The sequence below is a fragment of the Phocoena sinus genome, chromosome 4, assembly GCF_008692025.1.
Source record: "Phocoena sinus isolate mPhoSin1 chromosome 4, mPhoSin1.pri, whole genome shotgun sequence".
Classification (NCBI taxonomy): domain Eukaryota; kingdom Metazoa; phylum Chordata; class Mammalia; order Artiodactyla; family Phocoenidae; genus Phocoena; species Phocoena sinus.
The window spans coordinates 37,731,322-37,754,476 of record NC_045766.1 but is presented as its reverse complement, the minus strand read 5'-3'; the positions used below and the strand labels follow the sequence as shown (position 1 = coordinate 37,754,476).

At 43.0% G+C, this 23,155-nt stretch overlaps 2 protein-coding genes across 4 annotated transcripts in view; one reads left to right on the top strand and one right to left on the bottom strand.

Annotated features, from left to right (window-relative positions):
• RSRC1 (arginine and serine rich coiled-coil 1) overlaps positions 1–8,909 on the bottom strand; it is a 464,476-nt gene extending 455,567 nt beyond the window's left edge. The window contains exon 1 of one of the 2 annotated variants that reach the window (XM_032631166.1): positions 8,759–8,909. The gene's annotated coding sequence lies outside the window, so the exon portion shown is untranslated. The remainder of the gene's footprint in view (positions 1–8,758) is intronic. The other variant, XM_032631165.1, reaches the window with a different exon arrangement.
• Positions 8,910–12,916: 4,007 nt separating this feature from the next.
• SHOX2 (short stature homeobox 2) lies at positions 12,917–22,880 on the top strand. 2 transcript variants are annotated; one of them, XM_032630748.1, is made up of 5 exons: positions 12,917–13,377; positions 16,275–16,483; positions 18,850–18,907; positions 19,224–19,312; positions 20,885–22,880. In XM_032630748.1, exons 1-5 carry the CDS (start codon positions 13,026–13,028, stop codon positions 21,140–21,142), a joined length of 966 nt encoding a protein of 321 aa, XP_032486639.1. In that variant the 5' UTR covers positions 12,917–13,025; the 3' UTR covers positions 21,143–22,880. The 2 variants fall into 2 exon arrangements, with proteins under 2 accessions (XP_032486639.1, XP_032486638.1); XM_032630747.1 differs by having other exon boundaries at positions 20,849–22,880.
• Positions 22,881–23,155: the final 275 nt, after the last annotated feature.

The following is a 23,155-nucleotide window of genomic DNA, read 5'->3' as shown; positions in this document are numbered from 1 at the left end:
CAATTCAGGGGGCCCAGGTTCAATCCCTCGTCCAGGAACTAGATCCCACATGCATGCTGCAACTAAGAATTAGAATGCCACAACTAAGAATCAGCATGCCACAACTAAGGAGCCAGCGAGCCACAACTAAGGAGCCCGTGAGCCGCAACTAAGGAGTTCGCCTGCCACAACTAAGGAGCCTGCCTCCCACAACTAAGACTGGCGCAACCAAATAAATAAATATATTTTTTTAAAAGAAGACCTCATTAACCATCAACAATGTACAAACTGGGACTTCCCTGGTGGTGCAGTGGTTAAGAATCTGCCTGCCAATGCAGGGGACATGGGTTTGAGCCCTGGTCTGGAAAGATCCCTCATGCGACAGAGCAACTAAGCCCGTGCACCAAAACTACTAAGCCTGCGCTCTAGAGCCCGTGAGCCACAACTACTGAGCCCACACGCCACAACTACTGAAGTCTGCGCACCTAGAGCCCATGCTCCACAACAGAAGAAGCCACTGCAATGAGAAGCCTGCGCACCGCAACAAAGAGTAGCCCTCACTTGCTGCAACGATAGAAAGCCCACGCACAGCAACAAAGACCCAACACAGCCAAAGATAAATAAATAAAAGTTAAATAAATTTTTTAAAAAACCAAACTGGGGCTTCCCTGGTGGCGCAGTGGTTTAGAGTCTGCCTGCCAATGCAGGGGACACGGGTTCGGGCCCTGGTCTGGGAGGATCCCACATGCCGTGGAGCAACTGGGCCCGTGAGCCACAATTACTGAGCCTGCGCGTCTGGAGCCTGTGCTCTGCAACAAGAGAGGCCGCGATAGTGAGAGGCCCGCGCACCGCGATGAAGGGTGGCCCCCGCTTGCCACAACTAGAGAAAGCCCTCGCACAGAAACGAAGACCCAACACAGCCATAAATAAATAAATAAATAAATAAATAATTTATAAAAAAAAAAAAAACTGAATCAATACACCCTCACCACGTCACTTGTAAAATTTGAGGGAGGAAATGTTAAATAATGTACCAAAGTTGATGCAGTATTGTTAACTAAAGTACCAAAAATGAAGTCAACTCTTTACACTACTAATATCTATATAAAGTGGTGATATAATCCTTCCAGAAAGCAATTAAGCAATTTAAATAAAGAGTCATAAAAATGTTGCTACTTTTCTGACAAAGCAATCCTATTTCTAGGAATATATCTGGAAAGTTTTTCTTAAAAGATATATTCATGAAGATATGCATTATAGCATTATTTAAAACTGCATGTACAGAGACTAAATTTAAGAAACTATGTATAAATAAGTAAGAGCAAAAATGAAGACAACTGATATTTAAGTGAGGAAACTGGGTAAATTTTCTCTTTTTTAATTATATTCTATATGGCTATGGTATATTTGTATATTTAGTATACAAAAGAAAAAAATTACAGAAATAGAATATAAGGTTTTTATATTTAGGCAGTAACTTAGCTTATAAGAAGCTTACTTGTCTTACTTTTAAGTTAGATTCTCATACGCAATTTTATTTTTTTACTAAAATAAGTATTAGCTACCTTTCAATGTCACATAAAAGCAAGATTCATCTTATATAATAGGATAAATAGTTCATGGATCAAATAAACAAAAATCTCACACTTTCCTCTAATATTTACTCAAATTAACTTAAATATCATTACTCTAAAGAAAGCAATACATTACAACTTTGCTTTCAGAACCAGGTGAGCCATCCCTTCCCTGACTCTAATGCAATACAAGTTGAAAAATCACTATTATAACTCAATTCAAGACTTAAAGCTATTTACCTGGAGCCAGAATTAGACTTTAAATATAGTTCTGAACCTCAAAGTTGTTCACATTTCTAACATTTCACAGTTCAACAAAACAATGGGAAAACTTGGTTTTGAAATATTGAGTAAATCACTAGCATATCTAAGCCAGTTTCCTCATTGAAAACAAAACTGTACTGCATATAAGATCACCGTGATCCTTTCCAGCTTTCAAAATACTATGATTAGGAAATCCTACATATACATATAGTATATATGTACATATATACATATATATATTTAAATGTGTGTATATAATATCCATTTACATATTTATATCCATATATCTATTATATACCACATGTAACCACATATCTCTGTGTGTCTGTATTTTCATTAAGAAATTTGTACATAATTGAGTAATAGTGATCATCTAACTGTTCTCATTTCCTGTCTCTTTCTTCCTTTCTTGGTTTCACCTTTAAACAGTTAAGAATTTTCTTTACCCGCAAATAACCATATAAATTAAGATGAGTTTTTATTTATTATCTGGTTTAACAAGTACTAAAATTAGAGTAAAAGATAAAAAAGCATAAATGCACAAGGATAAAGAGACCAGAGGAGAAAACAACACGAACAGTAGACAAGATATGTCAACAAATTTTTAGCAAATGAAAAACAGATGCAGGATTTAGAGCTAAGAAAGCTGAACATCAAGCAACTGCAGAGAATTCCAACAGGAGAAAAGCCAATTCACATAGCAAAAATCAGAAAGGATCAGGAATTCGAGACACCAGATACCATAGCAGGCACAATGAGGCAGAACTAAAAAACAAGGGAATTGGATGAAAGCCTGTAAAAAAAGTAATCTCCTAGGTCCCCTCTGCCATCCAACCCAGATAAGTGACTACTATTCCCCAATCCCAGCAGAAGAGGTGGTTCATTTTGGAAAAATGATGAAACAGTGAAGCACCAGGTCCAGGGGCACAGTAAAAAAGGGCAGAGAGATGCTCAACTAAAAGTTAAAGGGATTAAGTGAAAGTCTACAATCTAACAGTAAATACTGTAGCCTTGTGTGTGCTTGGATCCAAGAATTCAGATACAGGATTCTTTTCTCCAAAAACTAAACAGTACCTGGAAGAAGATATATAAGTATTATGCAAGTATTATAACCAAGCCCAAACCTTGAACACAGTAAACTTTTTCTTTTTTTTTGGCCGCGCCATGCAGCTTGTGGGATCTTAGTTCCCCGACTAGGGATTGAACCCAGGCACCTGGCAGTGAGAGCAAGAAGTCCTAACCACTGGACCACCAGGGAATTCCCCACTGTAAACTTTCTTTCTACAAACTTTTTTGTTAACTTTTTAGTAATTATACAACAAAGGAAAATCAATCATGTGATGAAAGACTTCATCATGAGAGACAGAAGCCAAACAGAAAAAAAAAAAAAGCAACTCATAGTAAACCAGGAACATGCCAGAAATTTTTTTAAAAATCAGTTAATATCCTCAGAAATATGAGAAGATGATCCAGCAAACAATAGGAGGAACACCCATAAACAGGAGAGAAAGCTTAAAATTTAAACAAATGATAATTTCTAAGAAATTCAATAGGCTTAGAAGATACTATCAAAGCACTCATGAAAAGTAAAAAAATAAAAAGATAAAAAACAGAAGGTAAAAGAGGATCAATCCAGGAAGTCCAATATCCAATTGATACGTATTCCAGAAAGAAACAAAGCATAGAAAAGAGATAAAGAAAAACATCCAATGAATAATTTTTAAAATTTCCAGAATTGAAAGATATGAATTGCCCTAAATCCCTGGGACAATGAATTTAAAGACTTATACCAGACATACCTCATAAAACTTTAGAAATGAGGAATACAAAGCAGATCCTAAACTTCTAAAGATAAAAAAATGGGGAATCACAATAAAAGGCACAGGGCTTCTCAGCAGCAACACAGCAAACCATGGTGACTTGCCTTCAAAATTCTAAGTGAAAATTATTTTCAAACTACAATCTATATCCAGCCCTATCATAGATCTAATACGAGATCAAAATAAAGACATTTTCTGATATGCAAAGGCTCAAAATTACACCTCACACTCACCCTTTTTTAGGAAGGTACTGAAGGATGTGCTCTACCAAAAGGAGAGAGTGAACAAAGATGACCCAGATTCAGAAAACAAGTGGTCTAATACTTGAGATAGGTTAAAAAGTTCCAGGATGACAGCAGGCCCAGGTACAAGGGATACATAAATGAACAAGAGAGAAAAATCCTTGCCCTCAAGGAGCTTACATTCCAGTTTAACAGCAGTTCTCAAAGTGGTTCCCTAGACCCCGGGGGTCCCTAAGACCTCAGAGGATCCAACAAGTCTAAACTATTTTTATTATAATACTAAAACATGATTTACCTTTTTCACTGTTTTGACTTTTGCACTGATAACGTAGAAGCAATGGTAGGCAAAATTGCTGGTGCTTTAATGGGAATCAAGGCAATGGGGCCAAATGGTACTAGCAGTCATTGAATTCTTCACTGCAACACAGAGTTTATTTAAAAAAAAAAAAAAAAAAGGCAGTTTCACTTAGGAATGTCCTTGATAAAGCAGTAAAAGTCATTAATTTTATTAAATTTCAACCCTTGAGAACACATCTTAATATTCTGTGTGATGAATTAGGAAATACACATAACTGCTGCTGCATTCTGAAGAACGATGGTTACCTTGAGAAAAGTATTTGTGCAGCTGAATTACAAGTTGAACTAGCTGCTTTTATCCTGAAACACTATTTATTTTAAAGAACTGACTATGATTATTCAGACTTGGGTATTTGACAGACATTTTCTCAAAAATGAATTAAGGGAGTCTTTCACTTCAAGGAGTGTCAATTTGCTGCCAATGATAAAATTTGAGCTCTCAAGCAAAAATCAAAATGTTGGATAACATGTATTTGTCACCATGAGATTGACAGCTTCTCAGCACTTAAAGATGCCTCTGATGATATCAATGGTGATATTAACATATGGGAATTTTTTAAATATTATATAATGAAGGGTGTCAATATCTGGAAGATATGCATAACTCAGTGAACCAGTATTTTCCAACAGACCAATGCATGATGTCACAGAATCATATATGAGTAAAAAATCCATTCACAGTGCCAGAAAGACCAATAGAATTTTTTTTTTTTTTTGCAGTACGTGGGCCTCTCACTGTTGTGGCCTCTCCCTTTGGGGAGCACAGGCTCCGGACGTGCAGGCTCAGAGGCCATGGCTCACAGGCCCAGCCGCTCCGCGGCATGTGGGATCTTCTGGGACCGGGGCATGAACCCGTGTCCCCTGCATCGGCAGGTGGACTCTCAACCACTGCACCACCAGGGAAGCCCAGACCAATAGATTTTAATGTAAGCATGAAAAGGTCATTGATATAGTTTCAAATAACACATTGCAACCAACCTTTAAGAAACTACTTGCCAAGTTCTGGAGTAGTATTAAAGAAGTAATTATCTGAAAAGGCTATTAAAATACTACTTTTTCCAACACCATATCTGTGTGAATCCAGATTTTCTTCATATACTTCATCCAAAAAACTCATCACAATAGACTGAATGCAGAAGCAGATATAAGAATCCAACTGTCTTCTATTAAGCCAGATAGTAGAGATTTGCAAAAATGAAAAATAATGCCACTTTTCTCACTAAGTTTGTTTTGTTTTGGAAAATATAGCTATTTTTCATATCAAATATGCTATGTTACCAAGTAATGGATTTATTATTGTTATTTTTAAGTAGATTAATAAATATTTCGAATTTTTCTGGCTTAATTACTAGTAAGGCAATATTTCTAGATATAGCCCATGTAGATAAAAGTTTGTAGGGTCCTCAGGACTTCCCTGGTGGTCCAGTGGATAAGACTCCCCACTCCCAATGCAGGGGGCCCAGGCTGGATCCCTGTTCAGGAAACTAGATCTCGCTCGCATGCATGCCACAACTAAAGATCCCACATGCCACAACTAAGACCTGGTGCAGCCAAAGTAAATAAACAAATAAATAATTTTTTTTTTAAGTTCATAGGGTTCTCAATAACTTTTAAGAATCTAAAGTGATCCTAAAATTAAAAACTGTGAGACCCACTACTCTAATGTACCCACAGTCATTTCCATTCTCCATTTTTGTCCAGTTTATTAAGTCCCTATAGAAGGCATAAAGAAGTAGGAAAAAAAGAAAAGGACATACATCTAATTATGTACCTTGTTGGTGACCAAAAAAGAGATTGAGAGATGGGTGTAAATTTTTTCTATGTTTTAATTTCAAATAACGTAATTCATCCATATTAGAAGAATGGTTACATTAACTCATAAAAGTTAATGGAAGATATAAAATCCTTCCTTAAAGCAACTGGGTGAAAAAAGTTAAAAAATCACTGTCATAAATCTATAAATATTTTTTCAAGTAACACATTTATATTTCAAAAAATCATGCTGAAGTATAATTAATCTCAATAAGAGAAAGCAAAAAGCCACTGCATTTCTTTATTATAGTTAACTTCAAATATTTATTCAGAAAAGAAAGTGAACACTAAGAACAAATCAGAGGTAGATCCAAAAACTGTCTTCTCTATCCATGACAGTACTGAATTCCCTAGATTCATACTTACCTCTGGATTTCCATAATGTCTCTAGCATATAATTGAATATATTTGCTCATTCAAGTCATGGTGGTCAATTTATATCACACACTCCTAGTAAGGAAGAACTGTTTATATTTAACTCCATTGGTAAGGTATAACACATGGAAAGACCCATTAATAGCTCTTTCCGATAAGAGAAATGATGAATTGAGCACAGATTTTTAGGAATCCCAGAACTTAACAATTTTTCAATCTATCTGTAAGCAGAAAAGGCAACACAAGGACACATCTCCTAAGGCTCTCAGTTTTCTGTTCTCACTCTAGCCTCTATTACTTCCTGGTTGTAGTCTCATGGTTTCAAACCATATCCAACTACTCCCATTATAGAACTGAAGCCATGACATAATGTCTACAGTAGGACATCAATTTACAAAAACATCTTACTGTAAAGTTTAGGTGACCAATTGAAGATGTAGAGCCAAAATGTGTTCAGTCAAAAGAGAGCTTAAAAGCATACATAAGTAGTTCCTTTGTCTGGTAATCAATAAAGGTAGAATAAGCAGTTATCTTTTTCAGAAAGCAGGCAGTTAAGAGAGAACAAAGATTCCTAAAGGACATGACAGTTTGTAATTATTTCACCACTACTCATTCACAGTATATCAAACTATAATCTTTTTGATCTTGGACACATGACCAAAGGGGAGGGGGGAGGAACAGTCATTTCAATGGGAATTCCACCTCAAAGAGATAGAGAAAAGTAAAAACGGGGTTAACACGTTTAGCATAGGAAGAAATCCACAAACAAGCAGAGAACCACCCAAGGCAATAAAAGAACTAAGGTAAAATTCTAGCTTAATGAGCAAAATAAAGCAAAACTCAAGAGATACAGAATTATCAAAACACTCCTCCCAGCAGAACTAAAAATATGCAGACTAGCATCTTTTTTAAAAAAACATTATCAGTCATACGAATTTCCTCCCACTGGTGTGAAAATGAAGGCAGAAAATATACCTATACATCTAATACAACAATCTTATTACACAAGTATTCCAACTCATAACAACCCTGCTGAGACTAGTCAAGTTGGTAAGGCCAATGAACAGGTGCCAGCTGCCTTTATCTTTTTCAGTTTCAAACATTTTTAGCCCTCTTATTGAAGAACATACAGTAATAAAGTGCTATCACTTAGCAGGAAATCTCCTGTGTCTGCAAATAAAGTGAATATTTATAGACCCTAGGGCTAAAGGGGCTCTCAAAGGATACCCAGTTTCCTCACAGGGTTGCACCTGTCATATCTGCTCCAATCCTTAAACCTGAAAACTCTGTGTACCTCCTTCACTTAGAGCTTTTATGGTTAAGTCCAAAGATGACAACTTGAATACTTTTTTGTGACAACACGAGACATTTTAATTTATTTAACTACCTAGTACCTAGTTAGTTGAAATACAAATGTTACTGCTAATTCTGAAAATGCAAAAAAGAAAAATAAATTGGCCTCCACTGTGCATTTAAAGATATACAACCTCTAAAAGAGAAATTAAGGATAACCTAAAATCAAGAGCAGGCAACACGTATAACAGTGCATTATAACCTCTCACCAAGGGAAACAGTTTAAGGGTAGCCATATGCTCTTGGGCTATGACCACAAGGCCACAAGCCCTGAAGTCAAAACAGATGAGCGTTTAAGGCGAGTATATTTATCTGTTAAGGAAGGAAAGTGTATTTCACCCAGCACTCTCTCTCCTCTCAGCGCGCGAGTGTGAGGGAGGGGGAGGAGGAAGTGGCGGTGGGGGAGGGGCGGGGGAGGGAGGGCGGAGTTGGAAGGGGAGGCGGATTTAAAGTAGAGACAACGGAGTGGGTGGGACAGAGTACGCCAGGTTGCAGCCTGCCTCACGCCCCACCCTACCTATAGCTAGTGACGAAGCACCGGTCACCCCTTACAAGACGAACCCAGAAACCCAAAAGCAGTTATCAAGGATCAGGGACTGGCAGTGTGGGTAGGGGTGCGAGAGGTGTTGAGGAACGGAGGCGGAGAACAGGTGGCTAACTCTCCCTCACCACCTCGAGACTCGGGGCCTAGCCTGAGGCCTGCGACAACGTACCACCCGATAGCTGCCACCCCCCTAAGGCCCCAGCTTGGTCCTCAAAGGTCAGACTCCTCCAGGTGCGAGGCGCCTGCGCACTGCGCCGCTCGGCACGCCGCCGGGCCAGCACCCCCACCACCCCCACCACCCACCACCCCCCGCAGCTGCCGCTGCTGCTGCCTCCCGTACACAGACTGCGCCAGGCCCGCGCCGCCTCAAGCCGGAGTAGGGCCTCGGAAACCCTCGGCTGCAGGCGCCGCCTCTCAGGCCCCGGACGCAGGCATCACCTGGATTCCGGCCTTCGGGCTTACACCTCCCGTAGACTTACAAGCGCCGCAGATCTGGAAACGTTTCTTCAAATCTGGGCGCCGCCGGCGTCCACAGAACTTACTTCAGTTTAAGCTCACCGCCTTCCTGGTTTCACCGCCAGGCAGCGTCAGCCGAGCTTTCGAGTGCATCGATGGAGGCGGCCAGGCGTTAGGAGTGCCGAGGGAGTAGATTGTCACGCCGCCAATTTTTTGTTTGGTGTTGGTTTTGCTTGCTTGATTATTTGAGTTCCTTGTTACCAAAAAGCAATAAAGGTGGGGACTGAAAAGTATTATTGCCTTAGTAACCGTCGTTATCGTCACAGATAATCAGTAAACCAATCTGCATTATAGGAAGTTATATAGACAACCACACGTAGCAAAATCGATTATCTCACGCTGGGAGAGGAGGAAACTGGCCCAACAATAATAAATCATGGGAGTGTGTCTGTATAGCGTCAGAGTCGTGTGTGATTAAATTGTAATGATTTATTTGCAAAAATGCATTAAAAGTCGGCGTTTCTTCTGCCCTGAAGGTGAAGGCACAGGTTGGGCGCAAATTTTTTTCTCACGTTAAAGTAACTGGTTGGTTGCGGAATGGGAGAAAACTGCCCGAGGCAGGGAAAGGAAGTTTCTTCTGGAAAATAAATTAAATGTGTAGGGGGTTTTGTTGTTATTTAAACCAATACAAATGAAAGCAATTCAGCATTTTCTGTAACTCATACGACTTTATGTCCTTACATGAACATCATTTTTTTCTTATTTACTATAAGTAAGCATCGATTAGGAGGTAAATTGTTGGCCTTGGTTTGGGTCGACTGTGAGAACCAACTCGTTCACGACTGCTGTATACCCAAGCTACAGTTTTCCACAGACTTTGAGATGGAGAAAATCACCTCCACAATTTTATTTCTCATAAGTGACTGTACCTTAACTAACCTGTTTTGAGGAACCATTTTAAAGCTTAACTACAGCACTACATGTTTATTTTAAATAATTCAAGAGCCGGTGGGGGAGTGGGCGGTGGAAATGAACCTTTGGGGTCCTGAATTTTATTGGAAACTGTATATCTGTCTGCAGGCTGTCAACTGAACTTTACTCTCAATTTTTTTGTTCGTTTGTTTGTTTTTACCAGAAATTCATTTTGAAATGTCTTGTCCTTGGAAAATATTTGCTATTTAAAGAAACATCATTAGAACTTGGTGAGCATTTATTAGTATATGATTTCAAAACCTGGGTTTGGTGGGGGGTTTTTAAACTAAACTTTTCTTAGGCCAGTAGGAATCCGTGGTTAGACACTACAGATCTCTCTTAGCTCCATCTGATAGGAACGCCACTATTTGTAAATATACTAAGAGCAACAAGCCAGAAAAATCTATGGGAAAATCTATTTCGTGTGAATTATACAACTACTGTATCCAAGCCTTCCCTAATTAACTTTAAAGTGTTCATCTTTCCCTCAAGCTTAGTAGATGGATTTTGAGTTCAGACTTAAAAGTCATGTGCTTGAAAGGGCAAAAAAAGTAGCTGGTGAGCCTCCTGATCCCTTACCATACTTTTAATAGTGGCTGTTTTTGGAGCTGTTTGTGAATACACATAAATAACACCTCAGTTTGAGAGCTATTTGAGCACCACATCCATTTAGCTGATCCCATTATTTGTCATTCTGCTAAATAACCTTAAAAACGGATTTTCATAAAGGATTAAAGTTTTATGGTTATTCCCCTCTAATAATATCAGGAGTAAAGTGGTCACAAATAGTAACCCAAGACTAACTGTAAAATCATGTTTCTAAATTCATATACCTTTGAAAAGTGAGTACTTTGAGTCTCTTGTAGTGTAATAAAAAGCAAACAGTCGTGTAATTTACTGATACCTGAAAGCTATTGATACTGGAAACTTAAAGATCTTAATTGTTTTTCCTAAAAGTAGCAATAAATGAAATAAATGTTTTAAGAAGAAAATAAACTTTAGAATTCAAGAGAAAAAAGGCAAAGTAACAATTCTAAAGAGTGTGATTTCCATCTTCATTAAGTTCACTAACTGAATATTTTAATCTGAGTAGTGTGGTATGACATAAAGTTACATATAGCTTCTATTTACATACATTCTAGAAACAATGTATTAAGTTGTAATTGTGTTCTCTTTTTCCACGTTTCAGTTGCTTTGATGGAACTTCTCAAATTATCTGTTAACTTTGTGTTAATGCCTTAACCAATGGGTGGAAGATATGGGAATCAAAGTTCTATAATTGCTTTTATTTTTACAAAGAGTATAAGATCCAAGAAAACGAACAAGTTACCTTTAACATCAGAAAGACTGCATTAATATTCAGACTACTCAAAAATGTCCCCAAAGCCACACTTGAAGAGGTATATTTGTTTACACACTCAGGTAAATATAACTTTCCATATGTAAATATTTTTTCATATGTAAATATTCTTATGTGAGGGGTATATATACGGCCACAATTCTCACAGCAAGCTTTGTGCTGCACAATACGGACAAATAGATGTGTCCTTCCATATAACAGTTTCGATGTAAATAGTCCAGGAATATATTTTAAATCGTAGCTGGGGGGGGGGTGCTTTTCTCCCGGCGAGGTTTTTTTTTTTTATAATCCACGGTACATAAATTAGATGGGCCACAAACTTAACATCGATTTTTTTTTCAAACTCAAAGAGGGATAATCATTTTCTTTTCAAAATTAGGAGATCAATTAGAATATTTCCCGGGATGCTAAAGAAGAGTTTCTGTAGTTCATTGTGGGAGGGGTCCGGGTGCAAAGAGTAAGGGAGAAGGGTGAGGGTCCTGAGACCTCAAAGAGGGAACGAAGTCAAACTGTCCTTGACCAAGCGCTAAGGAAACACTTAAAAATGGAATCTGTCAGGGAACAGCTGCTCGGGAAATGTGTTAAACAAACCAGCCACTTCGAGCAGGGTTTGTCCGTAGAGGAGTCGGCTCGGTCTCCAGGACGCGAATAATGGGGTGAATTACAAACTCCCCGGGGCAGGGAGCTTGGTGAAGACCCAGGCTCAGCTCTGTCCGCGGGCCCGGAAGCCCCTGAAAGGAGCTGCGCTCGCCTGAGAAACTGGAAAGGACCCTGACTCGGCAGGGTTGTGAAGCCACGATGCCAGGCTACAAGGTTTCGGGTCGGGGTAGTAGGGATGTAGGATCGGGATACCGGGTCAGGATACAAAACTGGGGTCCCGGGCGCCTGATGTAGGGCAGGGTTGCCGGGCAGCAATGCGGGGCCGAGCAGTTGCGCTGCACCCTGACGCCCGGCGAGGACATAGGGTCGGATGCCAAGTCGGGATACCCTACTGACTCCAGGAGTCGCGCACTTGTCAGTTTCCTCTTGACCACGCCCCGGCGGAATAAGTCCAGCTCCCTAGTGTTTAAGTAAGCCGTGACACCAACGCAAAATCCACGCCTAATTAAATTAATTATGGATTCTTGTCATCCTGAATTAATGGCCAAGAGCGCAGGCGGCCGAGGTATATGAAAACGGACTGTCTGCCTCTTCTTCCCACTCCCTCTGGTCCCCCTTCGCTGTCCTCACTCACACTCCAGCCCCTGTACTCCAGCCTTAATCAATCTCAATCTCTCTCTCTCTCTCTCTCTCTCTCTCTCTCTCTCTCTCTCTCTCTCTCTCTCTCTCTTTCTCCCTCTCTCTCTCTCTCCCTCCTCCTCCCCCTCCCTCCCTCCCTCTCTCTCTCCCTATCACCCCCACCTCCCAACCCCCACTCCCCCACCCCCAGGTAGTGGCGCGGGTGCTTCCCGGGAAGGGTCTCCCTCCGAGTTGCGAAGGGGAGGTAATTTACTCAGAACAAGGGGCCGCCTTTGCAAAGTATAAATAGTGAGACTTCAAGCGCTGCGTTGCTATCAGATCTGAACTCTCCGCAGGAAGAATTGTCAAAGATCTTAACATTGAACAAGCGCGCTCCGGCGGGGAAGCATCAGTTCCCATTTCCCTCCCGCGGCCCCCGCCCCTTCCCTCTTCCTCTTCTTCCTCCTCCTCCTTCACCTCCTCCTCTTCTTACTTCTTTTTCTCCTTCTACTTCTTCTCCTCTTTCTTCTTTCTTCTCTTCTTTTTCTTCTTCTTCCTCCTCCTCCTACTCCTCCCCCACCCCTGTCCCATTGATGTGTTATTATTGGGGGGGCTGGAGCAGTAAAAAAAGAAGAAGGAAAAAAAGAGCTGGGCTCGGCTGGGAGACGTTGAGCGCGGGGCTGACGGGCATTGGCGGCGATGGAAGAACTTACGGCGTTCGTCTCGAAGTCTTTTGACCAGAAAGTGAAGGAGAAGAAGGAGGCTATCACGTACCGGGAGGTGCTGGAGAGCGGACCGCTGCGCGGGGCCAAGGAGCCGACCGGCTGCGCGGAGCCGGGCCGTGACGACCGCAGCAGTCCCGCAGTCCGGGCGGCCGGCGGAGGCGGCGGCGGCGGAGGAGGAGGCGGAGGCGGAGGCGGAGGAGGTGGAGGAGGTGCAGGAGGAGGAGGAGCGGGCGGAGGAGCTGGAGGAGCGCGCTCTCCCGTCCGGGAGCTGGACATGGGCGCCGCCGAGAGAAGCAGGGAGCCGGGCAGCCCGCGGCTCACCGAGGGTAACGGCCTGACCCCCGGCCGCGGTTCCCCTTCCCGCCTTCCTGACTCCTTTCGGGCGGGAGAGGACACCAAGGCCCAGCGTGGAGGGGGGTGGGACGCGGAGAGGGCTCTTGGACCCCAGCTTTGGAAGCTGGAGTGAGGATGGAGGGGTGGGAGTCCGATGGTGTGCACGGTCGTGGGTGGGGTCCGAATGTGTGTGCGGGGAGGGGGGGCGCGTGTGGGGTTTGCGCGCGCCCTTCTCAGATGCTCCCGCTACTCCCATTACACCGAAACGCATTTTCACCAACGGGAGGATGGGCCCGCAGCCCAGACGGCCCGCAGGCGGATAGGGAAGTTCGCTGGACCGGGCTGCGAAAGGGGGTGCTGGCACTAGCTGGGCCAGGCGGCGGGATTACAGTTAGCATCTAGCGCCGAGTTTGCGGGAGCCCCTTTCCTAGGCCCGAGAAAAAAAAGAAAAAGAGAGAAAGGGGACAGAGATACAGAGACAGAGAGATTGATTGGGATTTCACCCTGGAGTTGCCCCGGATTTCGTGCCGCCGCTAACTCCGCGAAGACCCTGGCTGCCTGGAATTTAGGGCCCCAAACTTCCCATTTTCTTTGAGCTGTGAAGGTAGAATGAGACCAAGGCAGACTAAGGTTCAGGCTGTGACCTGTTTCTTTCGGGAGATGCGTTAGGCTCCTTTTTTGTTTGTTTGTTTTTCGAAATTTTACTGCGTCGCATCATCCAGTACTCTGATTTTGTGGTGGGATAATCCTTTGGTGCCAGGAAAGTGTTAGGAAAAGCCTTTTTCTAAATGGTGGAGCGTCCTGTACCAATTCAAAGGAGTTCAACAATAAAATTAATTTGGCACTTGGTGCCTGCAGTAACTGGTGTGCTGCCATATTTTTCCAATTAAGGAAATATGTGGCATGCTTAGAATCACATATTTAAGCAAGCAATTAAGTCGTTTATAACAGTCTGTTCTTGTTTAGGCCAATAAGTGGAAATTTGGGGGCAAAATAGGGATTATATTAAGTCTGTTAATCAACTGTAAATGTGGACATCTTTCTCTTTGAAGCCCCAAAAGTTTGAGAGGCTTCCACTGTGGATGGCATGAAATAAACAAAGCCAAAGGCAGAATCTGAAAGACGTGTTTTCATATTTAAATTTCATTGCAATATCTGTGGAAATATTTTCCTATTAACTTGGCTTCAGTTTGTGCTATAATGTATCCACTTCTTCCCTAAGGAAGGACAAACGTCCACAACACAAACTTTGAGAAGTAGATATGCGGGAAACACTTAAGATCACGGTAACTAGAATGCCAAGCTGGGCTGAGTTCTAGAGGTTCTTCTCCCAGACGGGGTACCAAGTACTCCTAAATTTGGAAAGTGGTAGCATAACTGTCAGGTGGTCCAGTGCACCCTCCGGGGCCTGAGTCCCCAGCTCGAGGCCCTGGGTACACCAGCAGGCACCCCCCACGAAGTTAGGGTCTGAACCGTGGGCAAACGAAGTCCTGGGATTGTTGATTTCCAAGCTCAGGGCAAATATTAATTTGTCTGCAGGCCGGCTCTTCTGGAAGTGATTTTTAACACCCATGCTGATCGGGATTCTGGGCTGGGAAGAACTGCAAACAGCCTCGATTATCCAAACTCAGCTTTTGCACCTTAAAAACCCAAGTCTCCAACTCAGGAGCAGAGGTTGAAGGTTCCAGAGGGCAGCTTATGTTGATCCTGGCTCCCCTGATCACGGTCCCTTGGCCTAAATATATATATATATATATCTCCACATCCCTCTAGTGTCCCTGTATGCTCATACTCGTGGAGCTCCTGTTTTTAAAGGGAGGAGAAGGAAGGACAGGAAAGTGGCAACGGATGTGTGCAAACCTAGAGCAGAAAAATGCATATTTTATTAAACATCCGAGCTGCTGGATGCATGAAAAGGCTTTGAGCAACCAATAGAAACCGAGGATCCCGAATGTTCCGCTTGAACCTGTTGATCTCTGTGGGTTTAAGCGTTCAGGGTCGCGTCTGCCTTTCCAATGGGGAGGGAGAAAGGAGCGAAAGAGACAACGGTCTGTTTCGCTGGCTCCCCGAAGCTGGTTTTCCACCTCTGGCCTTCCGGCCGGGTGTGGGCAGCGAGCCCTACAGGCCGCCAACATGGCGTGGGCGCCTCTGCTCAGGCGACTGGGATTCAGCAGGGGGGACAAGGACTGCCTGACTGTCCGTGGGCCGTCCGCGGGATTTGGTCCAAGCCCTGGGTCCGCAGAGAGCGCCCGGGAAAGTGGCTCCCGCCATGCGGCCCCGGGGTCTTGTCCTCCGGCTGTGACCCTTCAGCCCAATTGTTCCCAAATTAGACCAGCAAGTTTGAGAGAGACAAGAGAGCCGGCGGCGGCCACTGCTGGCCTGACAACGGCCCAGCACTCTGGGAATGGCCGGTGTAAGAGGCCAGTCCGTGGCCTCGCTGCGCTCTCCTGCCGGCATCTCGTTCTGTGACCCGCCCGGTGCGGCTCTTTTGATTTTTGTGCGCGAGTGGGAGAGAGTGAATGCAAGAGAGGGTTAGTGGAATTGATTTGGTGTTCTCGGGGGAGGGCAGGGGACTGTGGGCTGAATAGTGAGGAGGTGAGCTGAGGCCACAGTTGTAAAAGGGATGCGTGGGTGAATGCCCACCTTGCCCGCGGGCAGCCGCCCAGAGTTGATCTTTTCGCGTCTCCAGGATCCTCTTCCTCGCAGCCGGGTGAGGAACTGGACAGGAACTCCGGGAGGGGGCAGGATCCTCCATCCTTCTGGAGACAGATCTGGTAATGGCATTTGCTGTGTTGTTTTTGTCTGTGTGTGTGTGTGTGTGTGTGTGTGTGTGTTGCTGTGTGTGCGCGTGGACGTATGTGTGCGGTTCTGTTCGTGGTGCCCCCTCCAGTGTCCCCGGAGCCGAAGGATCGCAAAGAGGATGCGAAAGGGATGGAGGACGAAGGCCAGACCAAAATCAAGCAGAGGCGAAGTCGGACCAATTTCACCCTGGAACAACTCAACGAGCTAGAGAGGCTTTTTGACGAGACTCACTACCCGGACGCCTTTATGCGTGAAGAACTGAGCCAACGGCTGGGGCTGTCCGAGGCCCGAGTGCAGGTACCCGCCTGTGAGGAGGTCGCGGGGAGCAGAGGAGGGGCATGCCTGGGGTTGGAGAGTCGCCTGGGGTACACACGACGAGGGTGTGGGTCCAAATGTCTGGAGTGAGGTGAGAAGGGAAGCGACATCTCTGCTAGAGGTCTTATTTTCCAAAGTAGATCTTGGTCTTAAAGCCTTCCCGTGCTCCCCCCACCGCCCCGCCCCATCCCAACATATGTTCCCAGCAGAAGAAAGCTGTGCTGGGCTTGCTCCCAGGGTTTCTATAAACCACACCCCCGACCCTCGCCTCTCGATGCCTTTAATGTGGTTTAATCCTAATGGGCCTACTTTTATAAGCCTTAAAAAAATCCCACAGAAAACGTTTTATCTTCTGGATGCCTTAAAAGTTACAACGAATATTTTGTTCGGCGGAGTTGGGTTTCCTTGAGGGTCTGCTTTGGGATCTAGGTTTGCCAAGCGGATATGCCAATTAGGTTTATAGATGTACAGACTATAAAGAAAATTAGCAACTGTTAAGTGCACAAATTTACAGTCTGCCGTTAGCGGTCGATCTCAAACTGTGTGTGAAATAGCAGAGAAATAAATGCGTTTGGTCACTCTTTGTTCTCTCACTTAACCAGGGAAGTGAACCTGAACCTACAGAAACTTGATTTTAAAACAATCCACATATCTTAATATCGACATTTCCAAAATCTGACCCCAGCAAGTGCCACACTAAATGGAGTTAGCATTGGAGCAGATTTTCTTTACCGGTTGTGGCGGTGAATGTAATGGGAAAAGTAGGCTTCAGGAGTGCTTAAGGGGAAAAAAAATTACATACATACATGCATACATATCCTTTTAGTTTTATGGAAAACGAATTTAAATGTTTCAGGTTGTATTTCCACTCAAATAATAAAATAGGAGAAAATGATAGTCATTATTTGTTTGAACACATGGAGCAGTTTTAGGCCTGAACATCTGCAGCTGTTACAAAGTATCACTGTAACAGATACTCCCTAGGTCTCTGGGCTAGAGACCACCATCTGCAGCGAACTATGCAATTCTTATGGGGCTTCCCCGCATCTTGTAATAGGATCAGGACAAAAACAGAGCACTTTAAAGGGGAAAAGTAATAATAGGCTGCCTTGGTCATCACAGCATCAACAGCAGAGCCTTCCTTTTTAAGCCTCTCCTACTTTGCTCTGTGCACTGAGATCTCTAGAGGCTTAGCAACCCCTTAAAGACATGATGATAATTATTACAGTTGTGAGCATTAGTGTATCAGCTCCAACTCTTCTAGGGGAAAAAAGAGGCAAAAGCCTCAGGCCATGTGAGGTACACAAAGGGTGCCACCCTGGCATGAAATCTACCCTTCTACTACACTAAATGGCAGGGGAATTTTTGAAGATTTCCATTGACTGTGACACTTGCTTTCAAAAACAAGAAGAAAGCTCTGAAGCAATATTTTACTTTCATGTTTTTTAACATTAATTTATGAATCAGTCAATATGCTGTGTTATTGGAACATAATGCTATATTATTGGAGTATAAAAGCAAGCTTTATTTGAATTTCTTAAAATCTGCCATACTGCCTCTAAAAGTTGGCAAGTTTATCCAAGAAGGTAATATCTGGGAGAAGATAGTATCCAGCAGTTACTTGATTCATACCCCACTCCCATTTCACAGAATGTTCTTCTTTTTTTCTCATAATAAGTGAACTTCATTGCTGGTATTTATTTTTTCATACTTTATTTAAATTTTGATCTATCGTCTGGACACTTCTCTACTACCCTAACTATACTCAGTGGCTTTTTCTATAGAAGCAAATTAGATTATCATGATAATGGCACAATTATTCTGCTACCATGTTACACTCTGCTGCACAGAGGAACAGAGAAATTCTAAACTTCTTTGTAGAGAGGCTTTTATGACACTAATTACCTCTTCCCCCACTCTTATCCCCCCCACCCCCAGGAAAAAAAAAACAAAAAACAGAGTCACTATTTGCTTTGGTGTTTGGTTTTTCTTGAAGATGAAACTAATTAATATTACAGGCTATTAATGAGCATTTTCTTCTCAGGTCTTACTGGGCAAACATCTAAACCCATTATCACTTTAGTATCAGGTATCAGGGCGAGTTTTAGGCCTTGGGGATTCTAACTGTGGAAACATGAAACCGGGACTACAGTAATTTATCAAGAAACAACTTATCGCGCAAAAGTATATGAAATCTTTCTATTTATGTCATTTATTTATGTTTTTAACTTTGGAAATTAAGATTCTTGTATATAATTCAAAGATTGCTTGCTATATCTCCCAATCCTTGCCTATAACATTACTCTGAGTCATAACATCTAGGTTTTATTTTTTCCTCCACTTTGTAGGTTTGGTTTCAAAATCGAAGAGCTAAATGTAGAAAACAAGAAAATCAACTGCATAAAGGTATGCTTCTCAGACAAAGAACATTTGATACTCTAAGTAAAAAGAGTATTAGGCGATGTTGTTATTATGAAGACAGAAAAGAACCTTGTCAAAGATAACTATGGTCCTTATTTAAAAATCTGCTCCAAAGGCAGTTAATGAGAGTCCTAAACTTTGGGAGTAAATTACATTGCTTTTCATTTTAGCAGCAGTTTAGGAAGATAAATGTACAATTCCAAAGGAAGTAGTTCTATCTTGGTTCCATTTGGAACCTTGGAAAACAATGCTGGACATGTTAATCTCACTTTATTGTGTTTTGTTCCCCCATTTTTTGCAGGCGTCCTCATAGGGGCTGCCAGCCAATTTGAAGCTTGTAGAGTAGCACCATACGTCAATGTAGGTGCTTTAAGGATGCCATTTCAGCAGGCAAGTACAGCCCAGTTTCAACCTGTTTTTAACTGTGAAAAGACCTGGATATTTGCTTGAATTGTTGAACATCCCTGTCTCTAAGCCCCCATATAGGTGTCTATACAGGTAGAGGATCAATTTTCAGATGATATAGTGGGCCTACTCCCCCTTTAAAAACCTATACAGTGTCAGGGGCCTACATGCCTAGTCCTTTCTGTCCTCATGGGAAACCCACAGAGGCCTGAGGGCAGCAACGGGTCCTTTAAAAATGCGCTAAAGATTGCACTTGGGGAGAGGAAGGAAAAGCCTTCTGATTAAGATTTTGTCAGATCCAGTACAGAGGTTAGTCCTAAGGTGTTTCTAAGGCAACTCTCTAAATATTTTTCTAGGTGTTTTCTATCTCTTATTCACATTAAATGTCTCTGACCGAAGATAAACAAACAAACAAATAAATAAATACACTCCCAGCTCAGACTTGATTTTTTAAAGCTGCAAAGCTTCATATCTAGTAGAGAGGGAAGCACTGGTCTTCCCAGGGACACCTTGCGGCTGCAATCCATTTCTTAGCCATACAGAAACCTTTAAGACTATATTTTTAAAGTACAGCCTGCAGCAATGATTTAATCCTGGGAAATCCCAGTGCTCTGAACTCCCCATTCTCCAAGACTAAGGGTGCAATCCTTTCCCAACCAGTGCCTGACCATCCCCATGGCCAGGCCCCTGCTCCGTAGGACTGTGAAGTCATGAATTAACTCTGAGATGCCAGTGTCCTGGTCAGGGGAGACACCTGGCTGCACCTGTGTATTGAGGGTTAGTATTAGGCAGATCTTAGCTCTCCTGGCACCACTGGATTCTGGTATCCTGATGCTAGGCTTCTGAAGCAAGAGAGAATGACTGGAGAGAGAGAGGAATCTTAAAAGGAGACCTTACTACTCAGAAGGTGATCTCCTAGTCTGCAGCATCAGCATCAGCTGGGAGATTGTTAGAAATGCAGAATCTCTGGCCCTACACTAGACCTTCTGAATCAGAATCCACTTTTTAACAAGATCCCAAGGTAATTTTAATAGCAGTAAATGTTAGAAGTACTAACAATTGTGCCAGTTGTGATGAAGATGCAACAACTTCCCTAGGTGACATTTTAAAAGTTTTGTAATTTGCTTAATGGTACTTCAGTGTTTTAGTAGCAGCGTAAAAGGTGTATGACAGCATCAAAAGAGGAGGGTAATGACCCTCATCCCGTCGTCTGTCCAATATACATTGTTATTTTCAGGAGGGTGATGTATTAGCACAAGAGTAATGTCGCCTTCTGACGGACCCAGCTCCCGAGGGGGTGGCCACAATTCCTGCAGACGGGAGTCCCTGGGACTCAAGGGGATAGGCCACACTGAGCTAGTTGCAGAGACTCAGGGTCATTGGAATATCCCTGTGGCGCCCCAGTTTCAGTAACAGACTGATAAGGTCAGCCAAATGCCCCTTTCCCGTCCCCTGCCCCAGCCTTACCCGAGCTAAGCTGGACGCCGTTAATGCTCTGTTTCTATTCTGTTGTCACCCTAGGATAGTCATTGCAACGTGACGCCCTTGTCCTTTCAGGTTCAGGCGCAGCTGCAGCTGGACAGCGCCGTGGCGCACGCGCACCACCACCTGCACCCGCACCTGGCCGCGCACGCGCCCTACATGATGTTCCCCGCGCCTCCCTTCGGACTGCCGCTCGCCACGCTGGCCGCGGACTCAGCTTCTGCCGCCTCCGTCGTGGCCGCCGCAGCTGCCGCCAAGACTACCAGCAAGAACTCCAGCATCGCGGATCTCAGACTGAAAGCCAAAAAGCACGCGGCCGCCCTGGGTCTGTGACGCCAACGCCAACGCCAGCGCCAACGTCGCGCCTGCAGCGCGGCGCGCAGCCTGCACGCCCTCTGAGCCCCGCTGCTTCTCGGTTACCTGCTCCGGACCTCGGGAGCCGAGCCTCTTTCCACCCGCTGATCGCCCCTTGCCCCATTCCGCATCCCGGACTCGGAGGGAGTGACCTGGGGGATCCCAAGAGGGGCACCAGCTCCGTGGCTCCTGACCATTCACCTACCCTAGGGCCTAGAATTTGGCTTTGTAGGGCTGGGTTTGGGAGGTCTGGAGAGAGACTGGACAAGGGAGTGCTGGGACAGCGGAGTGTGTGGCTCACGGCAAAACTGCGACGATGGACTCTTGCGTAGAAATAAAAATCCTGTTAATAAAAGAGGGGAAAAAAAGTAGAAAAGACAAACCAGAGATAAATAGAGAAAGGGAACTTATGCTATTCGTCAGAAGCTGAAATCGGAGAGAGAACCAAGGAACAAAAAAGAAAAAAATTTTTAAGTATTTTGTACATTAAATAATATGGAAAAAGAACCTGGACGAATCTCGAGAGAATTGGGGTGGCGGTGGGGGGGGGGAGTTACCAACTTAAAGTGTATGTTTTTTAAAATGGGCTAAGAAGGCAAAACAGAAGGAAGAGATACTTATTTAAAGAATTAAGATGAAAAAAATGTACGCAGCTGGGAAGTTCACAGGTTTTGAAACTGACCTTTTCCTGCGAAGTTCACTTTAATACAAGAAATTTGATAAGAGAGGCGGGCCTCCTTTTACGTTGAATCAGGTGCTTTGAGTTAAAAACCACCAGTATGGAAGAGCAAGAAGAGGGAAGACAGTATAAAAACGAGGAGAGAAAAAATATTAATACAAAAATGATACCACAGACGATGATTTCTCTGAGAAAATTATTATGGCAGAACTGTCCAGACTGCTGACAGTAAATTCCGGTTTGCATGTTACTTGTATTCCATTGATGGTGTCTCCCCCCTCCCCCGCTTTACTCACATGCACTTAACTCCATTTTCATTTTCAGTATAAAAACAATACCCAAAGCATCTGGAAATTGATATATATATATTTCTATCTATATTTATTTTTGTCCCGTCTTTAATCCTGGGGGACAAAAGAAAAAAGTCTGAAGGGCATAAAAGTTACACTCTGATTGTCCCAAGACAACAGAGGCAGGTAGAAAATGTGAGAAAAGGAAAAAGAAAAGAGAAATGGAACGGTGAAGGTACAGCGCCTCACGTGGTGCCTGATACATAGTGGGCGCTCAGTGTTAAGTCCCCTCTCCTCCCCCTTTTCTTGTATTCCCTCTTGCAGATTTCCTAAAGTCCTATTTGAGGACCGTGCTTTATTCCCCCCTCTCTGTCCCATCACACTCACTTTAAACAACACCCAGATAGATACAGGCACTAAGTTTGTGTAAAATATGTTGATAAACACGAACAAAGTTTATTTTGGCTATAACGTGTGAACTGATAGTTGACTTTCAACATTTGCATTTTATCTCACAAGGGTGTATATTCAAGTAATATTTTTGTTTGTCTCAATTCATGTAGCTATTTAAACTGGGATACCCTGGACTAAGCAATCTGTATCCCAACTCTCTAAAAAAAGCCTCCTTAGTTTTTGGGTTTTTTTTAAATCCCTTATACAAGAACGAGGAAAAGCTCTTTTAGCTGAACTTTGGTATGCGGTTGAGCTTTGTAACTATTTGTTCTCCATGAAAACAAAATTATTTATATTTGCCATATTTTTTCTAGTGTATTAAGTTATTTTAAACAAAAGAAGATTCTGTTATTTCATGACGTGTTGTCGGTACAAAATGTTTCGGTCTCACCTCTGTTAAACCTTTTAAATAAGTGCCAAGTTATTAATTGAAGACACTTTGCGATCAATTGAATCAAAATAGTATTGTTTCATTTGATGGGGTTCGCGTCATCTTTGTTCCTGTTACTATTAAACTATCCGGGATAGTCTTTCTTTCTTCCTTTTTGATGAATCAATCTCTCTCTCTCT

Excerpts from the sequence above, each read along its gene's own strand:
- SHOX2 (XM_032630747.1), top strand. The coding sequence starts at position 13,026 with ATGGAAGAACTTACGGCGTTCGTCTCGAAGTCTTTTGACCAGAAAGTG. Across the intron at positions 13,378-16,274 it reads CAGCCCGCGGCTCACCGAGG|TGTCCCCGGAGCCGAAGGAT; the intron begins GTAACGGCCTGA and ends TGCCCCCTCCAG. Across the intron at positions 18,908-19,223 it reads AGAAAATCAACTGCATAAAG|GCGTCCTCATAGGGGCTGCC; the intron begins GTATGCTTCTCA and ends CATTTTTTGCAG.